The sequence below is a fragment of the Dendropsophus ebraccatus genome, chromosome 1, assembly GCF_027789765.1.
Source record: "Dendropsophus ebraccatus isolate aDenEbr1 chromosome 1, aDenEbr1.pat, whole genome shotgun sequence".
Classification (NCBI taxonomy): domain Eukaryota; kingdom Metazoa; phylum Chordata; class Amphibia; order Anura; family Hylidae; genus Dendropsophus; species Dendropsophus ebraccatus.
In genome coordinates, this window is record NC_091454.1 from 81,359,248 (window position 1) to 81,384,011 (window position 24,764).

Genomic DNA, 24,764 nt, shown 5'->3' on the forward strand with positions numbered 1-24,764 from the left:
TATGATTGTTATTTGTAGGGGGGTTACAAACTTATTTGTTTTATTACAGTTGTTAATAAAAAAAAATTCAGGACTTTTCAAATTTCAAATCTCTATAGGCAGCAAATAGGCATAGCTTTTTTTTCTCATTCCATTTAGTAACTGCACTATTTAATCTAGGAAATAAAATTGTATTTTTGGCTAGGTTCACACAATTAAAAGCTAAATATGACCATAATTTTGAGTGAAAACAAAACGTGAACACCAGGAAAAAAATGTCTCTGAGCATGTTCATTATTTGCACAGTTTTAATCAACTACAGCTGTTATACTAATCTTTTTATGGCTATGTTCACACAACGTGAACACCCGGCCGTTCTGTGACCCCGGCCGGGTCACGGAACGGCCAGTCTCAGCCCGAATCGCTCTGATGCGGGCGCATCATCGTGCGCCCACATCAGAGCTTCCCATAGCCCACAGTGAAGCAAGCGTCCGGAGCTGCTTGCTTCACTGTGTGAACTGACAGGTCTTTCTGCGACCGGAATTCACTGAATTCAGGCCGCAGAAAACGGCCATGTCAGTTTTTTCCGGCGCCGCATGGGATCCCGGCCAGAGCGCATACGATGTGTGTACGCTCCGGCCGGGATCCCATTGAAAATAAGGCTATGTTCCACCCCTCAAAACTACGGCCGTAGTTTTACGTAGTGTGAACATAGCCTATGACTGGAATAGAGGTTTCCATTGACATTGACTATGGTCATGGCACATATCATTAACTGTTCTGAGGAAAATGATGATCTTAGGCTGTAGAGGGTCTCGCTTTCCATATGAAGTGTGGAAGGGGAGTCCATGAGATCATCTATTGGTGTATTCAAGGTTTTTTTTCTTCTACAGTGGGTGAATTATTGTATTAAAGTGGTGTCTCCTATATAATTTTGAGATCAATTCTATATGTTTCCTCTATCTCTTTTTTTAACGTCTTTTCTGGTTATTCACTGTCAGTGTACTTTTTTATGTGTAAATACCATTTAATTCAGTCAATCTGAATTTTGTATCCTGGTGTTACATCTTCATTTTTCTACCTGTGTGTTTCCCCTTTTATTTTATACTTGATTTAAATGTAACACACATTTGCCTGGGATCAACCAGCATTGTTTGCCACGCTCCTTGTTGAATTTTCATCTTGAAGGAGTTTTAAAATCTCTCAATTTGTTTCAGTAAACAACTCTCATTTGAGCCAAATTTGTTTCATATACTTCGTCATAAGCAGAAATGGAAATTACTAGGTTAATCCATATTTTTTCCTCAACTTAGATGCTGTTTCCAACCAGTTTTTTTGACCGTTTTTTTTGGGCCATAAAACAGCCAAAAAGCATTTTGCAATGAGAGTCTTAGCACCCGGACCTCCTACTGAAAAAGAAAACTTGGGGACATGTCACAAGTTTTATAAACAAACTTTTTAAACGTTTCATGTCATGTCTGTAATTTGTGTATTTGATACAAAGCCAGTTATTCATATCATGATAATATAATAGCTGGCATGTATTACATTAATAAACCATTTGCATTGTCTATAGCAATCTATTGAGTGCAACATAGAGAGACCTTTTGTGACACGGAGATGTTCTTAAAGAGATTGTCCAGGCAAAAGTAATTCCTCCCCTATCCACAAGATAGGGGACAAAGAGATTGTGGGGGGTCCAACCTCAATACCCCCTGCTGATCTCCATATCAGCTCCCAGCTGCTTTATTCATTCTCTATGGGGCCAATATGAAGATGGGCATAACTTGTTGATAGGGGACAAGTTAGTTTAGCCTGGACAACCTCTTCAATGAGGCCAGTGAACAAATCGATACCTTAAAAAAAGCCACTTACAAGATAAATGAAGTGCAAGGGTGTAAAAGCATAAGAGACAAGGTAACGATTTACAAAATAGTCTAATGCAAAACTAACTCCTTATAGGGGATGCAGTTTTTTTATTTTATCTTTATTTTTTACAGGGAAAATTAAACATATTCTTCAACTACAAGATTTCCTGAATCAAAGCCCCATTACTTCATCAACTATGGTGATAAGAATTGTGTACATGTTAACCCCAACTATTCACAACTGATCTAGACCAAATGGCAAGAAGCACCTGATAACAAATCCCTGTAGTATACATACAAAATGGAAAGAGTCACTTGATTTAATCCCCTGTGCTGCCCCTTTTATGGCATTTGTATATAGTCTGTTAACCCCTTAGCGACCCATGACGTATCTGATACGTCATGGCGCCGCGGGGGGTGTTCAGAGCGGGGTCCCGCCGGGACCTCGCTCTGAACGGCGCTGATCCCGGCTGACACGTGCAGCTGGGCAGTGCCTCTATTAGCCGGCGCGGGTCCCGTTGCCGCGCCGGCTAATTAAGCACTTCAATGCAGCTGTCAAACCTGACAGCTGCATTGAAGTGCTTTATGCACACTATCCCTTGTGTCTAGTGGGTCGGATCTCCCCCCCGCGATGCGATCGCGGGGGGGAGATCCGTTCTTCTGCCCGTGCCGGGCCTCAGCGTCTGAATGACGCTGATCCCGGCTCGGCAATAGATTGCTATGGCCTGCAGCAGGCCATAGCAATCTATGACCGATCTGATGGATCTTTGCTGTCTATATACACAGCATTGATCTCTATGAGAGATCAGTGCTGTCTATATACAAGTCCCCCAGGGGGGCTTCTAGTCCATGTAAAAAAAAAGTAAAAAAGTGTTTTTATTAATAAAAAATCCCCTCCCCTAATAAAAGTCCAAATCACCCCCCTTTTCCCATTTTATAAATATAAATTAATAAATAAATAAATAAACATTTTTAGTATCGCCGCGCGCGTAATCGCCCGAACTATTAATTAATCACATTCCTGATCTTGCACGGTAAACGGCGTCAGCACAAAAAAATTCCAAAGTGCAAAATTGCGCATTTTTGGTCGCATCAAATCCAGAAAAAATGTAATAAAAAACGATCAAAAAGTCGTATATGCGCAATCAAGGTACCGATAGAAAGAACACATCATGGCGCAAAAACTGACACCTCACACAGCCCCATAGACCAAAGGATAAAAGCGCTATAAGCCTGGGAATGGAGCGATTTTAAGGAACGTATATTTGTTAACAATGGTTTGAATTTTTTACAGGCCATCAGATACAATATAAGTTATACATGTTATATATCATAGTAATCGTAACAACTTGAGGAACATGCATAACAAGTCAGTTTTACCATAGGACGGACGGCGTAAATGCAAAACAAATTAGTTTTTTTTTCAATTTGACAGCGCAAATGATTTTTTTCCGGTTTCGCAGCATATGTTATGGAAAAATAATGCCGGTCATTGCAAAGTACAATTGGTTTCTCAAAAAATAAGCGCTCATATACGTCTCTAGGTGAAAAAATGCAAGCGCTATGGACTTTTAAACTTAAAATGGAATAAGCAAAAGCGCAAAAACGAAAATAGGCTTTGACCTTAAGGGGTTAACAGACACAATGTTTGTTTTTATTTAGTTTTTTTAATCTGTTGTCTATCCATGCCCTCCTCTGAAGAGTATTTAGTTACATTACTATTATCTGGCATTATTTATTTTTTTTCGTTGCTAGAATTTGTATCTATAAAGACATATGCTTTTAGCACAAAGAATGGCATACATTGTCCTAGTGATATAAACACGCTTCTCATTCCTGTAGAGAGGGGCTAAGCCCTCTGCATTGTGTTTACCACAAATAACCACTTTGCCTTATTCTGCATAGATGGTTTAGAAATAGAGGGGGAAGGCTACTGTCAGTGTTGTATAAAGTGATGAGAATGCTTGAACTGCTCTTCAATATGCTGACCCTTGATGGCTTCCCTTTGTTAAAGTGACTTGTCTTATGCTAATTTGCCCAACAACACCACATGTTGTTTACAAGTGCATGGTTGGGAAATAACAATTGTGGTCAACATTGGTGGTCCTGAATGACTGTTTCATATAGCGCTATCATTTGCAATCAGTAAACACTTCACCAGTTTACATCACCTCTTTATGTTTTTTAATGTATTACTTTATTTTGTAGCATTCCCATTCTATGCAGTATGCAAGTAGATATTCTGGACTTCATAAAGTTTTTTTTGCAAGCCTTTCATCAAGTTGACTGCAATTCATGTGTAAGAGGATTCATGGGTTGTACATGGGAAACATTTGGAAATGGAATGGTGAGGAGTGTCAGTAGAGTGCAGTGAGGTTATGATATTAGATTGGGCGAAACATGAAATGTACTGGCACAAAAGAGTAAGATGACCAACAGATTGGCCATTATAAGCTTTAAACATGGAAGAAATGTGTAACATAAGCAGAATAACTTTCTGACTTGTTCATGTTATGGTATTTCCTACTCCAGTGTTGCTATATACAGTCAATTTTGCTTAACATACAGCAAACCAGTGTCTACAAGATGTTTCCAAGAATTGTACGCTTCAAAAACCATAGAGAGAAAATTCTACCATGTATATCTCAAGGTTCTGTTGTGTCTTTACTTGAAGTCTATTTACAGGCTAACTGGAAATGGATTTCCTTTTTGACGTTCATGAAATAAACAGACACTCAGTTAGTTTCCGGGCTGTCCTTCTCCTTCCGCTGTTTCATTAAATGCATTTTAGTGAGATATTATAGTTAATGTGTCCTTGTAGTATTTATCCAAATAAATCTGTGTGTGGAAGTATCTGTTTTCATTTCAATGATGTTTATATTATGGGACAAATGGAAAAAAAAGAAGTTATGGCCATTGCTTTTTCCCAGATTTTTACATACTAAGCAGCTCACTAACTGCAGTGTTACTTAGAGCCTAGAATTATAAATTCTAATATGCCAGAGGCCTGTGTTAGGTTATTGCTCTCTACTATCAGTAATGGGGGACAATGAAACATCTAGGTACTGATAAAAGCATATGTAGCAGTGCTGAAGTTATGCTAATATTTCTTTCATGCACTTATCAAGCAAGATAAGGACATGTTCATACACCTTAAGGCTATGTTCATACAATGTACGGAGTGTGTTGTATAGAGTATCAAACAACTGATTGGCATGTCAATTATTTCATTGGCCGTAGCAAACGACCACTGTTCTTGCCATAAATTTTACTTTGTGTGAACATAACCTTTTGTGTTTAGCTATCAGCATGAAATATTTGCCATGGAATCCAGGTCAGGCATTCCATTATTTGGAATCTACTCTGTTGGTTCTGTGGTGTAGATTTAAAAATCACCTTAATACTCCTGGCCAACCAGGCTATGGATGTAACCTGATGTCCTTAAATAATCTAAGATGAACCATAAAAAGAAAAGCATACAAACTATGTGCACCCACCAATTAGAGAACATGAATATACTTTATTCATATACCCAAAATGTAATGTTTTTTTTTTTTTAGGTATTCATATGAATAAAGTAAATTCATTTTCTCTAGTTGGTGGTTGCACATAGGGGTACATTTATCAAGGGATTTGCGCCTAATTTTTGGTGAATAATTGCATTTTTCACCCATTTTTGCTCTAAGTTCTATTTATGAACCAGTATTCGACAGGTGAATATTTTCAGATGCAACTTTTTTTTTTTTAATCTGCCTGTTTTACGTATTCACCCAAAAGTTCACATAATCAAAAATGTTAGGCCTTCTGTGTTATTAACATAATATGTACCACATCATCCAAATTCTAGTAAAATTTTTAAATGAAACAGAAGTCCTGTCTATGGATATGTAAAGGGATTGTCCATCCCAGTGAGTGTTTGAAGACCCTTATACACAATTGGTATGGGGTAGCAAAGAAATGTGCAGAGTGAATGGTATTGTTATCACATAAAAGCCCATACAATGCCTCTCTGAAATTGAGCATCATCCTGAATTCTTCTGCAGTGTTTGAGAATGCCCGTTTTGAGAATAGATTTCAAGTTTTGCTTGTTATGTCTTCTCTTTTTCTACCTACTTTGTTGTTGGATGGGGCATCTTAGAGGTTTCTAATAAACTTGTCATCCATTTCCATACTCTTTGGTGAATTATGTTTTCCATCACATTTAAAGGTTAAAGTGTATACCCTGACGCATTAAAAGAAAACTTTAATGCGTCAGGGATCATGTTGAGAGTGGCTACATCTGTATATTTGAGTTCACTGGATACAGAAAATGTAAATTATTTTGTAAATGTAAAGCATTTTCTACTTTCTTTTTCCTTCCCGTCCTGTCAGAAGCTGATCGGACCCTTTGCAGGGTCTGTCTTTTCTAGTATCTGTGAGCAATGGTCCAGTTGACGAGTGATAATTAGACTCTCGTGGCTTGTTCTTGGTGGTTTCCCATCAGAATGGGTTGTTGAGTGTGGGACGGGGCACAATTTGCCTTGTTTGAACAGCCGTTACCAGTTCTCGGTGTGCCACTAAACTCAGGCTTTTTGTTCTTTCCTTTTCTTGCAATGTCACTTTGAAATTCAGTGTGTCTTTTGTTAGTGTGTTGGGTTACGAATGAGTCTTGTATTTTGTCCCTCCAACTTGGTATGCAATGAATTCTGCCCATTCAGCAAGGAAATGACAAGTATTCACAAGCTATCTGTGAGAAAGCAGTGACATCCCAAACAAGGAGTTATTACCTCCCTTGAACAGTTATGGAAAAAGAATTTGTCCTGAGCTGTCTGGTCTTCCTGTTCTCCGTTGTCCCTATAGAAACTGGTCTCTGTATAACAAGGAACAATGGGATGTTTCTATGGAGACGACATAGTAGAAGTATTAAAGAACACTGATGAATTAAAAAGAAGTTTCTGTATGTCATGAGAAAGCAAACATTCTTCAGCAGCGCTAATTATAGATCTTAGAAGTCACCAACTTTTATTCTTAGCTATTTGAATCCTAATTACAGGGACACTTGCTAGGAAATGTGTTCAGTTCATGCTTCTTTATCTTAAGGTATACTTATTCTAAACATTTTAAATCTATATAGCAATTTTTATGCATAGATTCAAAGGGCAAGATTTATCAAACATGATGTAAAGTGAAACTGGCTCAGTTGCCACTAGCAACCAATCAAATTCCACCTTTCATTCCTCACAGACTCTTTGGAAAATGAAAGATGGAATCTTATTGGTGGCAACTGAGGCAGTTTTACTTCACCATATTTGATAAATCTCCCCCAATATGTTTAGACTTAATTTACATTTTTCTATCTATATTATAAAATAATACTGATATTGTTCAGTTTTCATTTACATCATTAGGGCTAAAACGAAGCTGAGACTTCCTGTTGTGTCTTTAGTGATAAGAGGAGTCTGCTGTAAAGTGATCTGTTAAGCATTACAGCGTCATGTGACACCAGTAGGTAGATAGCATCAATGCAAGACAATAGCAGCTCCCTGTGGAATGGCCTTTTCAAAGGTCACAGAGCGCACTCAGTGATGTTTTACATTCATCAAGGGCCCAGAGTCTGTCTGTTGTCATCTATGTCCATGAGTCTTGCTGTAAAGCATGTCACCAAATGCTGTTAAAAACAGCCCAGGTAATATGTTAGCCCCCAAAACAATGTACAAAAAGTGAAATAAATAAAAATTAAAGTCAGAAAATAGAAACAGATTAGATTTAGGTGACACATTCCCTTTAAACCTCTAACAAACTGTATCTTTTTCACTACAGTTTAGTCTACACTAAGGGGGGGATTTATCAAAGGGTGTCAAATTTAGATTGGTGCATACTGCCCCCAGCAACCAATTACAGCTCAGCTTTCAGCTCTTGTAAAATGAAAGAGTAGCTGTGATTGGCTGCTGTGGGCAGTTTGCACCAGTCTAAATTTTACACCCTTTGACAAATTACCCCCAAGTGCTTTTTTTTTGTTTTAAAATAGATTTGCCTTAAAGCGACTCTGTACCCACAATCTGCCCTCCCCAAACTGCTTGTACCTTCGCATAGCTGCTTTCAATCATCCAATATCTGTCTTGGGATCCATTCGGCAGGGGATGCAGTTATTGTCCTAGAAAACAACTTTAAGGATACAAACCCACTTGGCGGGTCTGCAGCGAGTCCCCTCGCTGCGTATTTGCAGCGAGACTCGCTACAGATCCCGGCTCTATACTTTTAATGGCAGACAAACACGCAGCAGGGATGTACATCCCTGTTGCAAGTTCGTCTGTAGCACACCCCATTAACCCCCCGGCCGCCTGGAGCTGATACTTCACCTGATCCCGGCTCCGGTGGTTCCCGATGTCTTCAGCAAGCCGGAGCTGGGACCAGGTGAAGTATATGCTCCAGCCAGCCGCCCGCAGCCCCTTTAACACCTCCCGCAGCCCCGGCCGCCCGATCGCCCCTCCGCAGCACCGATCGCACGCCCCCCCCCCCCCTCCGCAGCACCGATCGCTCGCACGCCCCCCCCAATCGCCCCCCGGCTGCCCGATCGCCCCCCCCCCCCGATCGAGCGGCTGGGGGGGGGGGCGATCGGGCGGCCGGGGCTGCGGGAGGTGTTAAAGGGGCTGCGGGCGGCTGGCTGGAGCATATACTTCACCTGGTCCCTGCTCCGGCTTGCTGAAGACATTGGGAACCACCGGAGCCGGGATCAGGTGAAGTATCAGCTCCGGCGGCGTTAATGGGGTGGGCTGCAGACAAACTCGCAGCAGGGATGTACATCCCTGCTGCGTGTTTGTCTGCTATTTAAAGTATAGAGCCGGGGTCTGCAGCGAGTCTCCCTGCAAATACGCAGCAAGGGGACTCGCTGCAGACCCGCCAAGTGGGTTTGTAGCCTTAAACTTCCAGCCCTGTGTCAAATTGGCGTAGCCTAGAGTGCCATGCCGTAACCTTGCACCATCTCTCCATCTCTCTTCACCTTTAGGAATGCTCCAGGCAGTTTTTCTCCTATTCTTCTCCTATTCATCACCTGTGTGAACACTGCACTTGTGCTGGATTGTTAAGGCACCTGTGCAGTATTCAAACAGGTGATGAATAGGAGAAATGCTGCCCAGGGGCTTTCGTAATGGTGAAGAGGATGGGGAGGAGGGATAGAGAGATGGTGCAAGGTTAGAGTATAGACATTCTAGGCCACGCCAATTTGACACAGGGCTTCAAGTTTAAAAGTTGTTTTTTAGGACAATAATTGCATCACCTGCTGAACAGACCCCAGGACAGATCTTTGATTAAAAACAGCAGCTATCCAACGGGACAAGCGGTTTGGGGAGGGCAGATTGTGGATACAGAGTCACTTTACTCTGTATAAGCCCATGACACAATCCAAGAAAATACAAAGAGAGAATGTTTCAGCTCTTTGGGTGATTACCCTAGATGGGTAACCTATCCATGTTTGGCTTATTGCATAGTGTATGTAAAGGCTAAGATAAGCTAAATGCATCTAATGTATCTTTTATGTACCTATTGGGGGTTTGCACTTGGTACGTTTTGAGCTTTAGGACTTATGGGATCAAGCTACCGTTGTAGTGCAGAGGTTTACTAGTTTTTATGTTTTAGTATTGGAAAATATCCATTTCTGTGTCTCTTTGCTGGTAAACCTGTTAAGCAGCTGACTGTCTGCAGGCAAATGTTTGTTTTACGCCATTCATACCCAGCTTTGCCTTGCAGATCAGGGAGATAGAATAAGAGCTGTTGCATTATCCTTTCTAACCCAAGGAGCAGTGGGCTCCAGCCAGCTCCCAGACAGGATGATTTGCTTCTCATTCGTCATTGCAGTGACAGGCACGGAAGGCTTAATTCTAGGCAGACTCACAAATGCTGTTGTTTTTTTCTTCCATAATAAAGCGTGACCTTTGTAATGAAACGCAGTCATTGTGACACCTTGCATATATTTTGCATCAACACAAAAGCTGTTCACTCCAACCAGTAGATATATTGGGATCAGTACATGATTAAAATACTAAATACTTGTATTAAAGTCTCTTTCTGTGTAATAAAGAAACGTTCTTAGAGTAAAAACCTTACTGGAGTTAGTGGTGTACTCAGAAAAAGAAAATTAACTGCATTATGGAGGTGTATGAGTTGAGTGGAAACGACCACTGCAATTTTTGTGCCGAAGCCAGAAGTGGATCCTACAGGAAAGGGAAGTACACGTCCTCCTTTATATTTTCCATCCCATTTGAATCCACTTCTGGCTTTGGCACAAAAATTGCAGTGGCAATTCCAAAAAATGCATGCAATTACTGGAGGTCTTGTTGGAATCGTACAGAGTTGTTCTTAGGCTTAACCCACGCATTACAGATTTGTGCAGTTGAAATCTGCAGCAGATGAAAGTGCATGTAGATGAGTTTACAAATTGCAGTTTCTTCGCAAAAAAATGTGGATTGTTAAATACATTGGTGCCTTGGATTACGATCATAATTTGTTCCATAACTGTGCTTGTAATCCAAATCACACTTAAAGCAAAGCAAATTTTCCCATAAAAATAATTGAAATGCAGACAAATGGTTCCGCACCCCAAAAATATTTTTTTATTCTGAATAACATGTAAAAAATCTTTTAGAAACAGCTGAATATGTCATATTATTAGTTACTGTACAGTCATTGCCAAAAGTTTTGAGAATGACACAATTATTATATTTTCACTTGATCTGGTTTTTCTGTGTGTTTGTTAGATGTTTTTATCACATACAGAAATATAATTGCAATCATATTATGAGTAACAAAAGCTTATATTGACAGTTAGAATGAGTTAATGCAGCAAGTCAATATTTGCAGTGTTGACCCTTCTTCTTCAGGACCTCTGCAATTCTACCTGGCATGTTCTCAATCAACTTCTGGACCAAATCCTGACTGATGGCAGTCCATTCTTGCACAGCCAATGCTTGCATTTTGTCAGAATTTGTTGGTTTTTGTTTGTCCACCCGTCTCTTGATGATTGACCACAAGTTCTTAATTTGATTAAGATCTGGGGAGTTTTTCAGCCATGGACCCAAAATCTCTGTTTTGTTCCCTGAGCCATTTAGTTATCACCTTTGCTTTATGCCAAGGTGCTCCATCATGCTGGAAAAGGCATTGTTGATCGCCAAACTGCTCTTGGAGGACATTCTGGTACCATTCTTTATTCATGGCTGTGTTTTTAGGCAAGACTGTGAGAGAGCCGATTCCCTTGGCTGAGAAGCAACCCCACACATGAATGGTTTCAGGATGCTTTACAGTTGGCATGAGACAAGACTGGTGGTAGCGCTCACCTCGCCTTCTCCGAATAAGCTGTTTTCCAGATGTCCCAAACAATCGGAAAGGGGATTCATCAGAGAAAATGACTTTACCCCAGTCCTCAGCAGTCCACTCCCTGTATCTTTTGAAGAATATCAGTCTGTTCCTGATATTTTTTCTGGAGAGAAGTGGCTTCTTTGCTACCCTCCTTGACACCAGGCCTTGCTCCAAGAGTCTCACAGTGCGTGCAGATGTACTCACACCTGCCTGCTGCCATTCCTGAGCAAGCTCTGCACTGCTGGTAGCCCGATCCCGCAGCTGAAACACTTTTAAGAGATGGTCCTGGTGCTTGCTGGTCTTTCTTGGGCGCCCTGGAGCCTTTTTGGCAACAATGGAACCTCTCTCCTTGAAGTTCTTGATGATGCGATAGATTGTTGACTGAGGTGCAATCTTTCTAGCTGCAATACTCTTCCCTGTTAGGCCATTTTTGTGCAGTGCAATGATGACTACACGTGTTTCTTTTAGAGATGACCAGGGTTAACAGAAGAGAACCAATGATGCCAAGCACCAGCCTCCTTTTAAAGTGTCCAGTGGTGTCATTCTTAATCATGACAGATTGATCTCCAGCCCTGTCCTAATCAACACCCACACCTGTGTTAATGGAGCAATCACTAAAACGATGTAAGCTGGTCCTTTTAAGGCAGGGCTGCAATGATGTTGAAATGTGTTTTGGGGATAAAGTTCGTTTTCTAGGCAAATATTGATTTTGCAAGTAATTGCTGTTAAGCTGCTCACTCTTTATAACATTCTGGAGTACATGCAAATTGCCATTTTAAAAACTGAAGCAGTAGACTTTGTAAAAATTAATATTTGTATCATTCTCAAAACTTTTGGCCATGACTGTACAGTATACAAATCAGCATGTGGAGTATAATGTATAGTAAGTGCATAAACCTGAAAGATCAGCAGATTGTAGATACAGGATGGAATGTAATGCAGTAGTGTAGTACAACAGGCTAGAATAGAGAAGCAGGGCTGCTGTCAGAGGTCTGTGTGGTCACATGACAGCAATAGGAAAGGATGTGTGTTCAGCATAGACCAATCAGGAAATGAGAATCACAGCTGTACAGGAGGACAGTGACAGAAATTTTTCTATACAGCAGTGCGAATGGCTGAGTGAAAGTGCTGGCAGATTATAGCAGCAGTTTGTATAGCAGGAATTATAGCAGGCACATTATAGCAGGAATGGAGAGGGAGGGAAACACAAGGGCTGACAGAGACTACAGGGAGCATAAAGCAATACATACGTGGGCGTACGCTGATTGAAGACTGGTTTATTTACCAGAAAAAACACCTGTTTCAAATCATTCCAATCCGCAAGTCTCTCCATTTTAATGCTGTATTTGCTTATCAATTAGATTAGATTGTAATCACTTAACACTGCAGTCATTCTTCGTCACTGCAGTCATTCTTCGTCACTGCAGTCAGTGGTCTTGCAGGTGCGCTCAGTGTGATATTCAGGAAAGCTGTTTTTACTTATGGCCCTATTCCACGGAACGATTATCGTTCGTTTTCGGACGATATCGACCGCTACGGACGATAATCGTTCCGTGGAATAGAGTGCAACGATCAGCCGTTCATGTCGGCTGATCGTTGCAGTCGCTTGTTTTTCAACATGTTGAAAAACAAGCGACTGATATAGCAGCGATCTGCTGCCGTCGCTCCGTTGAATAGGAGCATCGGCAGCAGACGCTGCTATATCCTATGGGCTGCCCGGACGATCAGCGATCCTCCGAGCAGCCCCCCCGCAGCTCCCCGCCGCCCCTCCCGCACTCGCCCGCTCGCTGCAGCCGCGTCAAATAGCGGCGGCAGCGAGCGGCGAACGAGGAGCAAACGAGCGCTAATAGCGCTCGTTTGCTCCTCTAAAACGACCCGTGGAATAGGGCCATTACTCTGTGCTTTACCCTTTAAAAACTCTGCTTAAGGCTGGGTTCACACTACGTATATTTCAGTCAGTATTGTGGTCTTCATATTGCAACCAAAACCAGGAGTGGATTGAAAACACAAAGGATCTGTTCACACACTGTTGAAATTGAGTGGATGGCTGCCATATAACAGTAAATAACGGCCATTATTTCAATATAACAGCCGTTGTTTTAAAATAACAGCAAATATTTGCCATTAAATGGCGGCCATCCACTCAATTTCAACATTGTGTGAACAGATCCTTTCTGTTCCTTTTAATTTTTTTTAATCCCCTCCTGGTTTTGGTTGCAATATGAGGACCACATTACTGACTGAAATATACGTAGTGTGAACCCAGCCTACTCTGTGTGGATTGATGTCCAGGATTGCACAGTTCATGGCATTTTGGTAATCCAGTTGAGTTCATCTGAAGTATATGCATTGCTATCTGTCTTTGATGATATGTCTACACTTAGCTTCAATATGCAGTGCACGAAGTCAAAGTTTCACTTAAAACAAACAAATCGACATCGCTTTTCATCAGTTAATCCGTCTCTCGTTGAGTCCTATTATATAGAAAACAACAATAAAAGCTGAACTGACAAGATTTTTTTTAACCCAATGTCTGACTGAATGAAAGAAATGAATGGGATGGGATCTGTTACCAAAAAATAAAATTAAGAATGAAATACTTAATTTCTCAGGTATGAGTCTAGACCTGTTTACCACATACCCATGAATTTATAGACTTATGGGAAAGATTTATCAAACTAGTATAAAGTAGAATTGTCTCAATCGCCCCTAGCAACCAATCAGCTTCCACCTTTCATTTTTCAAATCTGAGGAATGAAAGGTGGAATTTGGTTGCTACGGGCAACTAAGACAATTCTTCATTACACCAGTTTGATATATCTCCCCCATGGTGTTGTACTCCTTCAAAAGCAAAATGGTGCAATATCACATGCCATATCACAGAGATTCACTGAGGAGAATCTAGAAGCATTGTGTAAGCATCATATAGAGGCAAATTAATTGCTTTTGGGTTTCTGGAGGGGTTTCCTTACGCCTCCATGCACAGAGCAGTGTTTGCTTTATGCTTCGAGCGCATGGCTAAGATTATAACACAGAAATTTATGGGGTACATTTTCAAATATACCATATATCTTATTGACTGGTTGATATAACTCTGGACCTCCAGAATGGCTAGCTATGGTCGCAAGTGGCTCTGTGGAGAATGAACTAGCGTTATAAAAAGTATATACTACATAATATAATATATATTAATACAAAGAGAAGAATGAACCCATTATGAGGACAGAGTCATGTGCTTTTAAAAACTGCCTTTTGTAACTTATCCCAGATGATTGACAAACACAATTAGACCCCTCTGCACATCCACCAGAGGGCATACAGAGATGTCATGAAGCACTGACAAACAGGCAAGGAGGAGTCCGCCTGCTTATAAAACGTACATATAAAACCTGACTCCTCTCCGTGAATCCTCTCCGCAAAGCACCAGGAGACTTTACAGTGAACTACTGACACGTATGCGGTTCTGGCCTGGCAATTACTGACTTGAATATGCACAGGAAGTGCCCAAAAAGCATCGGCATCAGTAGTTCACTGTAAAGTCTCCTGGTGCTCCATTGTGAGGATATGCGGGAATATGACATATTGTAAAAGCTGTTTAGTGTCCCTTTTAAAGGGGTAGTATGGCGATTTTCTTTTTCTGCTTAATTATCACACAAAGTTATGTACCTTTTTGTAATGTCTGTTAATAAGCGGTCTGGCCCTGTTCCCTCTCGCCCTTGATTGGCTGTGCTTGCTGGAAGCCATGTGATCGCACCAGCCAATGAAAAGGCTGTCGGATACAGAAGTGAGGACTGCGGCCGAAGATGGTAGGGACGCTGCGGCAAATTTGAATGGAGACCGTCACCGGAGGGATGGTAAGTATATTTCCTGTGTGTGTTTTTTTTTTTTTGGGGGGGGGGGGGGGGGGGGGGGGTTGTGCCGGAGTACTCCTTAAAGTCCTAGTCACAAAATTTAGCATTCACAATATCATGAATTATTACCGGTATAAACTGAAACAATGGCAATCCAGTGAACTGTATAGTTGTATAGTTTTATCGGCATGTTTGTTGACAGAGCAGTCGGTTGCGTTGGTGACTTGTATGTTATTGGGGAGTGTTTTCTGTTTATCTGACATCATGTAAATCTCTCTGTATTCATGGGAATGTGATGCTCTTTTATGCTGGCCACTTTCCAAACCAGAACACCCTCAAGGTTTTCTAGAGCCAACCACTGCATCCTGATAGACTTCAGCTGATAGAATTTTACTTTTATACCTTCCAAAATTACAAATTACCAGGAAAGAACAATTGAGGTTAGTATAAACAGACGCATTTCCTTTCTTCCAGCATACTGGAGGGTAAAATGAACACAAAACGTGAAATACAAGTCGCTACAGTGCGGACTGGTACAATTTCCTGAAATCCTATATGTTTGAATAGAACCCATATGGTGGTTAAGTTTAATTAGGGTAAAAATTGGTATTAAAGTAAATCTTCAGAATCAGCCTCCTTATTGATGAGCATTTGCTCCAGTATATGTGTGGCTTAGATAGGATTTTTTTTTCCCTCCAAAGCTCTAGTCTGTTTATAGCTATTGTGTTCTTGCTGTATTGAAAATGAACTTTCTCTGCACTGACTTCCTGCTGAGTTTTTGAAGGACTTATACTTAAAGGGATATTCCCAACTTGTCTTCACAGTATCCATGGGAAAGGGTATAGCTAAGATACTTGGCTGCTGATTGGCTGAGCGGGGCTTACATGTCACAACTCGGGTTCGCGCTCAGACCAGAAAGCGGTCGGGGGACCAGGAACCAGAGCCAGGGGCGGCGGAAATAGGTGCATGTTACGTTCAGCCACCTCTTCCCAGGCTCTTTTGATAAAAATGTCTGACACCGGATTTCCTCTTTTAAGATGCTTGTCTTTCCCTGAGCATTTGTTTAAGTGTTGCAGGGTTGTTCAACGTTGTTTGAGAGGGAAAATCTATAAATATGAAGGTTCACTTGTTTGTTAAAAAAATTCTTAATAGTATGCTAACATCATAGATTTATCAGATTGTTCTTGTGAGTAGTTCTGAAACCTAAAGACAAAACCACATCTGTTTTAAGTGGAGTAAATACATGGCAGCCTGGATACAATGAGTGCTTGTTGCTAAGATTAGAATTATAATTTAAATTGCATGTATTAGTTCAAAGCTCAAGGTTAAAAATGTATTTTAAAAGTAATTTCCCTCTGCTGTTGACCACAGAATGCATTTAAAAAATTCTTCCTGGTTGTTTTGAATTTTTTACACTTTAAATGGATGATCAGAAGAGGTTGTCCTTACGGCAACTAATAATGTAAATGTTGCATAGTTTTCTTTCTATTATGAGTTTCCACTATCCAAGCAAGGAAATTCCTTTCTAATTATGCCTCAGTAGAGAAGACAGTTAAGTTTGAACAAAGTAGTATATTAAGGGTGTGTTTACACGTATAGGATCCGCAGCAATTCTGCAGCAGATTTAAAGTTGTAGATTTGCTTTGAAACTAATCTAGGCCATCAAATCTGCTGCAGATCCTGTACTTGTGAACGCACCCTAAAGCCCCTATTACACAAATCGATTATTGGGTGTTGTGGATGATTATCACCTCTTGACGTCTCAGACGGCTACTTTCTTCTGTGGGCTGCCCGGACTATCTAGCGATCACCCGGGCAGCCTCGACCCCCCAATATCTTACCTGCTCCTCCTTGCTCGCTTTCAGCGTGGGGAACGAGGGGCAAGCAAGTGCAGACCTGACAGGTCGGCGCATGTTTGCTCCTTAGAATCGCCCTGTGTAATAGGGGCTTAAGGGTAGCTTCACACGTACATAATCTGCAGTTATTTAGGTCAGATCTGCACCATTAAATCCACTGCGATACTGTATGTGTGAAGCTACCCTAAGGTATAATAAATATTCACGTAAGATATAACTTCTAGTTACTTACAAGGCCAGTCTGCATCTCCTAATTCCATTCTGAATGTAATACCTGGCATTGCAAGTATCTGTAGCTTCATCCCGGTTTCTGCTTTTTAATTCCTGTACATATGAGGCTATGGGGGCATTTGCATTTTCTGTGATTACGGTCCTTGCTATGGACCAGAGTGCGGAACTCCCGACATCGGGATTCAGTTTAAATCTTTGCACTACAGTGCTGACACAGCTTTGGCTAATATTGTATATTTCAGTTCACGTATCTACTGCAGTAGATCATTGGTTCTGTTAACTTTATTAAGTGTTTCATTTATAGTTTACTTTAAAAGGAAACTTTCAGCAGGTTAAAAGAATCTAACATGCTGATGTGTCCCTATAGCACACGGGGGGCAGTGAGGATGAAGGTAATTTTACATTCATCCTTGGTGACGTTCTTGTATCATTTGTAATTCAATGCATATGCTAATAAGGCAGTTTAGTGCACTGTGAGGTGGGACTACCCACCTCAGTACACCGATCTGTCCTGGCAGCCCACCCCCTGTGCAAAAAACGCTTCATTAGCATAGGGATTTAACTGCATGAAAACAGCGCAGAGGGTGAAGGTAAGAAACTTACCTTCATGCTCTCTGCCTTGTGTGCCATAGGAACATAGCAGATCAGATGTGTTAGTTTCTCTTTAGAGGATATGGCTCTAATGCTTAAGCAGTGTGTAAGGTGTAAAAACACTTCATTATAAAAGAGGGGAAAGCTTTTTTTTTTGCTTTTTTTTTATACCAGTGAGCTTGGCATGTAGGTTATAACCTAAAAGAAACAGAAGATGACAGAGGTTTCTCGAAAGAATATATAATACCATTATTTTTCTTGGCATATAAGGTATTGTACAATCAGTATTCATATTTTGAATTATCTAATGTCCTCTGTATGTGACTGAAGAAAATAAAGTGAATATTGGGATTATTTCTTTGACAAATACAAAAAAAAAAATCGAATATATGTTATGTACCGTTGCCAGTATAACAGATGTGCCATCTTAAAGTCTTACATGAGCTTAGATCAGCAGTTCACAATACTACACCCAAAGATCATGTATAAAACCCTGCCGTAAAACCTGATCTGAAATCATAGAAGTTAACATCATTCTAATCACTTTTATATGTTTTAATAGGAACTGCAAAGATTGTGTTAAATGAGCCACAAGCTCCGAATGTTTGACCCAAAATCTGTATTTTCTTTATTTATTCTTTTGTATTGCCTTTATTTTTTAACTCATTCCTTGTTTCCTAAAATATTTTTATACATCAAAAACTATTTGGGGCTTTATTTGATGCCACTGTATAAAATGTGATATGGTGGTGTCTGAATGTGAGCACTGGACTGAAACCCTAATGATACTACGAAACACAATGCTATAAACATAGGATAAAGAAAAAAATATATAATTGCCTAGGCAAAGCAATAGACATTTATTTTTCTTAACCTACTTACTGGCAAGGTGCAGTCATATTCGGTACATTAAAGCAAATCTGTAAACACTGCCCCCTTCCACACACACAAATCACTGGTACTGATCACTAAATGAGGTGAAGTCCTTCCCAGATGTATTTTTCAAAATCCTCCTGGTGCTATCTTTTAGTTGAGAAAATTAGTTTCTTCATCAGCTGTTTTAATGAAGTGGGGCCTAGAGCATGCTTGCTCTAGGTCTGTGCCACCTCTCTGGTCATATTCACCCCCCTTGGTAATGCCCCCAGATCCAGACCTGCGCTCTTCAAAAGGGTAAATGTTGCAGTTTTTATTACTTATTTTCTATTATTCGTCATGGTGCTTGTTCTGGTAAAAAGTCGTTTTTATCACCTGTGGATTGGTACATGTGGGCGGGGCCTTGCGGACTTTGTGCCACATCGCTCCGCTCCTAGTGCCACTTAGCCCTGCCCCCATTCGTGATGTCCTCACCGTATAGGCCCCGCCCCCTCAGCGGCCATTGGTGTGGGGCAATCTGGGGGGTGGGGCCTAGAGCTTTGGCTGGCCCTTCCAATGGCTGCTAAGTGGCGCTAGGGGCGGAGCTATGTGGCACAAAGGTCGCAAGGCCCCGCCCTTATATGCCAATCCACAGGTGATAAAAATGACTTTTTACCAGAAAAAGCACCATGAGGTGGGATATAAAATAAGTAATGAAAGCTGTAACATTTACCCTTTACACCTGTGGAGAGCATTCAAAATGCAAATAGGGTGTGATAGTGTCACTGTAATGACTCCCTGGCTTGGAATGAGAAGCCAGGCTGCGTCACTGTGCTTGTGCCGTCTCGGATCACTACAGCGCATGCGCAATGAGAAATTCAGTACATTACCAGAGGCAGAAAATATGACTGGAGAGGCGGCTCATGCCACGGATGAAGAATAAAAGATGATATTTCAACTTAAAAGACTGAACCACGATTTAAAAAAAGACACCTAGGAAAGACTTCACCTCATCCCTCGATTGGTGCCTGCAGTTTGTGGGGGTGGGTCAGTTGATACAGAATCACTTTAACCCCTTCAAGACAGAGCCCTTTGATGCACAAAAGTCCAGGTCAAATTAGTACAATGTTCCTCCTCGCCTTCTAAGAGCCATAGCGCTTTTATTTTTCACCTACAGGGCTGGTTGGGGTGTCATTTTTTGTGCCATGATCTCTAGTTTTTATTATTATCATATTCGTGTAACAGAAAAATTTTGATTGTTTTTTATGAAATTTTTTTCTTCTGATATATAATTTAATAAAATCAGCAATCTTGGTGCTATTTGTTTTTTCCATTTACGCCGTCCACCGTGCGGGAACAATAATGTTATATTTTAATAGATCGGACAATTCCGCACACTGAGATATGTAATATGTTTATTTATTTGTTTATATTTTTATAATGGGCAAGGGGGTCTTTTAAACTTTTATTGGTAGGGGGTTTATAAAGGGTTTTTTAATACTTTTATAACACTTTTTTATTTTTTTTTATTTATTTTTTTTTTTTACATTTTTATATACTGTAAAATATGCAATCATTAGATTGCATGTACTGGTCTATGCTATGCCATAGCATAGATCAGTGTTGTCGCCGATCTATGTATAGAGCTTGCCTGAGAGCAGACTCTATACATGGATCGCCGAACCGACAGGACGGAGGAGGAGCTTACCCCGCCTCTCTGCACATTCGATCGGGGTCCCTATCACTCAGTGACAGATGCTTGATCTGTCACTGAGCACCTTAAACGCCATGATCGCTGTAGATTGCGGCGTTTAAGGGGTTAATGAGTCGGCTGCGACTCAGTGATGTGAGCGGCAGCGCTCTCTCTGCAGAGCTCCCGCTCACATAAAGAACCCTGTCAGTAAGGAACGTATATATACATTCCTACTGCATGGGGTATGTGCAGTAGGAACGTATATATACATATTACTGACGTAAAGGGGTTAATGGTAAGACTCTTGCCCTAGCTTGCTCGACTTCTTCTCTAATGCTTCTCTTGTAAGTAGAAACAGAAATGTAAAAAAAAAAAAAAAAAAAAGCCAATTAGCAATGTGTTAATCTCAGTTTAAAGCCAAAAGTTGAATGGGGTTGTCTGATGCTTGTCTGAGCTAGAGGTGTGCTCCAAGTAGATGTCAACTTCTGTTCATCGTCTCCTCTTAGCTTGTCCTACAACATTTACTGTTCATTAGAATAGAAAATGATGTTACATTTGTATGGAAATTTGGAAATGGATATTAACTATATCAGACGGCATTGCTGACTTTTGGATCCTGGCTAATAGTTGAATAAATTTTATACTTTGTATTATATGTTAGAATACTAATCAATGAGCCTACCTATGGTTACATAGATGCTAATTTTTTTTATTTTTTTTATTTCAGCCGTGCTATCAAGACAAATCAGGATCTGCTTCCAGAAACTCCATGGATCCAAATATTCTTTAATGATTTTTGGGGGACTTTACTTACTCACAGTGGCAGCCATAAATCTTACCGTCCGCTATGCACACTTTCTTTTCGCCTTAACTACTTCTTTGGAGGACTAGAACCCTGGAGCTATCACCTTGTGAATATCCTGTTGCATTCAGCCGTCACAGGCCTTTTCACGAACCTTTGTAAAACCCTCTTTGGCAGCGGATGTTGGACGCTCTTAGCTGGCCTTCTATTTGCTTCTCATCCGATCCACACGGAAGCGGTTTCTGGAATAGTAGGACGAGCAGATGTGGGAGCTGGGCTCTTCTTTCTACTTTCATTACTATGCTATGTAAAGCATTGTTCAACCAGAAGCTATTCTGTTAGTAGCTGGTGCTGGATCCTTTTTAGTGGATTGTGCGCAGCTTGCAGCATGCTATGGAAAGAACAAGGGGTCACTGTTCTGGCAGTGTCTGCTGTTTATGATGTTTTTGTCTTTCACAAATTAAAAATAAGTGAGATCATGTCTGCTGTCTTAAAGGTGAGTGAACATAGAGGGTGCTGCTTTTAAGTGCATACAGTATATGTTTTAAATATAGCTATCAGTAGAATACATTATGAATGTAGAAGAGCTGGTCCAGTCAAAAACGTAGAAGAGATCTTTTATTTATATATTTTTTTGTCTTCGTCAAATTTACACATTCGTTTTTTTATACCATCCTTGTCCCACCTTTTATAGGGTGTATTCTAACCTCTGATTATGTCATATCAATCACCACTGCTCACAACTTTGAGTATTTGAGATGCATCGAAATTAGGTCACCATAGAATGTATGACGAGCATTTAAAAAATAATAGAAATCAGTAAGAAGCTACATTTAAGTTGACTCCTCTTTCTCATTGTGCTCCTTTAGTGGATACTGTTAAATAATAACAATTAGAATAGATTTAGTTTCAGAAACATTTTGAAGTTAAAGGGATCCAATCAGCATGATGGTGCTGATATAGCTCCTAGCTGCTCCGACACAGACACAGCTCCCCTACCGTATTAGTGGTGTGTTCTGCAGTAAGTGTAGTTAGTGGGAAAATATCTTTTATTCTGGTGCATGAGGCAGGGGGAGAGCCGTGATCTAGTCATGTAGGAGGTGCCTGGCCTTGACTAGTCAAATCTCTCTGCATGTCCGTGCGCTCTGCTAGAATAATTAACAGAGGCCACTAACTGGTCTCTCTGCCTGTCAGTCATCCTCACAGAGCACGCTGACAGGCAGAGAGCTGTGACTAGTCAAGGCCGGGCACCTCCCAAATGACGACTCTCCCCCGTCTGGCGCCGGAATAAAATATATTTTTCCACTTGCTACACTTACTGCTGAACACACCACCCATACAGTAGGGGAGCCAGTGTCAGAGCTCTGCTTGCTGCAGCTGGGAGCTATTTCATCTTGCCGATTGGTTCCTTTTAAAGGAGAAGTCAGAAGAAAATAAGAATTTGCAAGCATGCAGGGGGAACATAAACAAGCGCTACTTGTGCCCAGTGCCCATGAAGCGCAGTGTCACAGGCTTCAGGATCCCTGCCAGAACAAATTTTCCGAGTTCTGATGTCATCACAACTCTGGGGTGAAAATTCCCAGCCCAACTGACAGATCGCACGCTTAGCCAATCAGCGACTGGAGCGTCGTCCCGCCCCTTTCAATGGTTGGCTGAACGAGCAATCAATCATCCAACTCGTGAAGTCACTGGAGCAGGAGATCCATGAGGCCGACTGGGGTCCCGGAGCGGTGAGACAGCGCTACTGCCCCTGTCTGCTTGAAATTTTCTATTTCTTCTAGACTCCACCTTTAGGCTGCTGCAATGCAGTGAGAAACAAGAGTTTGCTATTTATTTGTTGCACAGTATAAAATCTGTAGTGGATTAAAGAGGTCATCCCACAAAATAAAGTTATGCATTCCCACTATCACTCCTTCATTCTCTATTGGGGCTATGATATTCAGCTATCTTTGGTGGCACCCATAGAGAATGAATGCAGCAGCAGTCACACGTGTGCTCTACCTCATTCATTGGGGAGAGCTGAGTCCCTGTTCTTGAGGTCTAACCACTGGGACTCCCCACGAACAGTTAGTTCTGTCTTATTATGAGCATAGGGCATAACAACCCCTTTACGTGTGAATATTATGTGTGACCATACTTTGAGGTTGTCGACAACCATGCTGTCCTCGTATACATCAGGTTGTTGGTAGATCCTTCAGTGCTATGATATGGGCTACGTCCATAATGCATTAGCTATTGTATATTATGTGAAAAGAATTTGAGACTTTCTTTTAATTGTTATCGAATAATGGATGGTTCATGATGAGTGCTTGTTAGAGATAAGCGAACCGGGTTCGGGTTTGAGTCGATCCGAACCCGAACGTTCGGTATTTGAATAGCTGGGGCTGCTGAACTTGGATAAAGCTCTAAGGTTGTCTGGAAAACATGGATACAGCCAATGACTATATCCATGATTTCCACATAGCCTTAGGGCTTTATCCAAGTTCAGCAGCCACCACTAATCTAATGCCGAAAGTTCGGGTTCGGATGGACTCGAGCATGCTCGAGGTTCGCTCATCTCTAGTGCTTGATAATCCCAAGAAAGGACATCTTCATGTAATGTACATGGCCAGAATAAATTTCACTAGTGAAGATATTACAGAAATGATAATGGGTCATGTGTACTCCAGTAACTGTTCAGGCCGCATGCAGTGTATGCTCGGAGGTTGAATTTCTTTGATACCAGCTAGCTATATTTTATACCACGGTAGCTATATCCTAAAAGATTATAGAAGAAGTTCTATAGCAGCTCAACAAGAATATCGTCAATGACTATTGCTGTATACATTCTTTGTTAATATTTAATAGTCTTAAGATCTGTATGTCCACAAATCAAAAGTTTGTTCTCAATTTTGTCTTTCATCGGTGTCTATGAAATAGTATCTAGAATCTATTGTCTACCTCCATAGCTCGAAATTGCACCCTGCTATCTTTCACAATAGCTGCATTAACTCTGCTGTTCGGTGAAATAATGTTTCCCACATTAATGGTGCCCTTTATGGAGAAATGTTCAGCAACATTTGCATATTTTATAAATGTTGCTTATGGAGTTTTTGTTAAGTATATATAAAGCAGCTTTTATTTTAGGCTTAATGTCTCTCATCCCCTTTTCCTCCTTATTACTTATGACAATTACAATCCCCTTTGATTGGGTTTTGTAAGGCTTTAGAATTTTCTTGCAAATCCTTGTTTTGCTGAATGGGTTAATTATCTCCTTAATTCTCTTCTGGCCTGGATTCTCCTCACTCCTGGCTACATCTCTTATTAATCCCCCCTTTCCTACCCGCCGATATCTTGGATCATTCCCAATGTTTTCCGCACAGTGCCCAAAGCCAAAATACGATGCTAACATCTGGCCAAACATTTAGTGTGTTTGTTTTCTTTATTGATTAATTTTAATAGTCTCTGTAAAGGACATAGGACAAAGTGTGGATCTAATGTTCCAGACATGCTCATCACGTTGCTGTATCTGATGTGTAATATTTTCCATAGTTTAAGGGGAGGTATACTTGAGGTCTGTTACATGATGGGAATGGGAAATGTTGTCTTGTTTAGGTTAAACAGAAGCGCCTGCACATACAGGTGTACAATAAGGCGTTTAACTACAATGGAGGCATGTTACTGGACGTGCAGTGTAAGAAATAGATGAGGAATGGCAGGTCCTGCTGTGCA

General features: G+C 40.9%; 1 protein-coding gene across 1 annotated transcript in view; it reads left to right on the forward strand.

Moving 5' to 3' along the window:
- TMTC2 (transmembrane O-mannosyltransferase targeting cadherins 2) overlaps positions 1–24,764 on the forward strand; it is a 228,522-nt gene that overhangs the window by 55,807 nt on the left and 147,951 nt on the right. Inside the window, exon 2 of the mRNA XM_069974054.1 lies at positions 20,979–21,549. Within this exon, the coding sequence (XP_069830155.1) occupies positions 20,979–21,549 (571 nt within the window). The remainder of the gene's footprint in view (positions 1–20,978; positions 21,550–24,764) is intronic.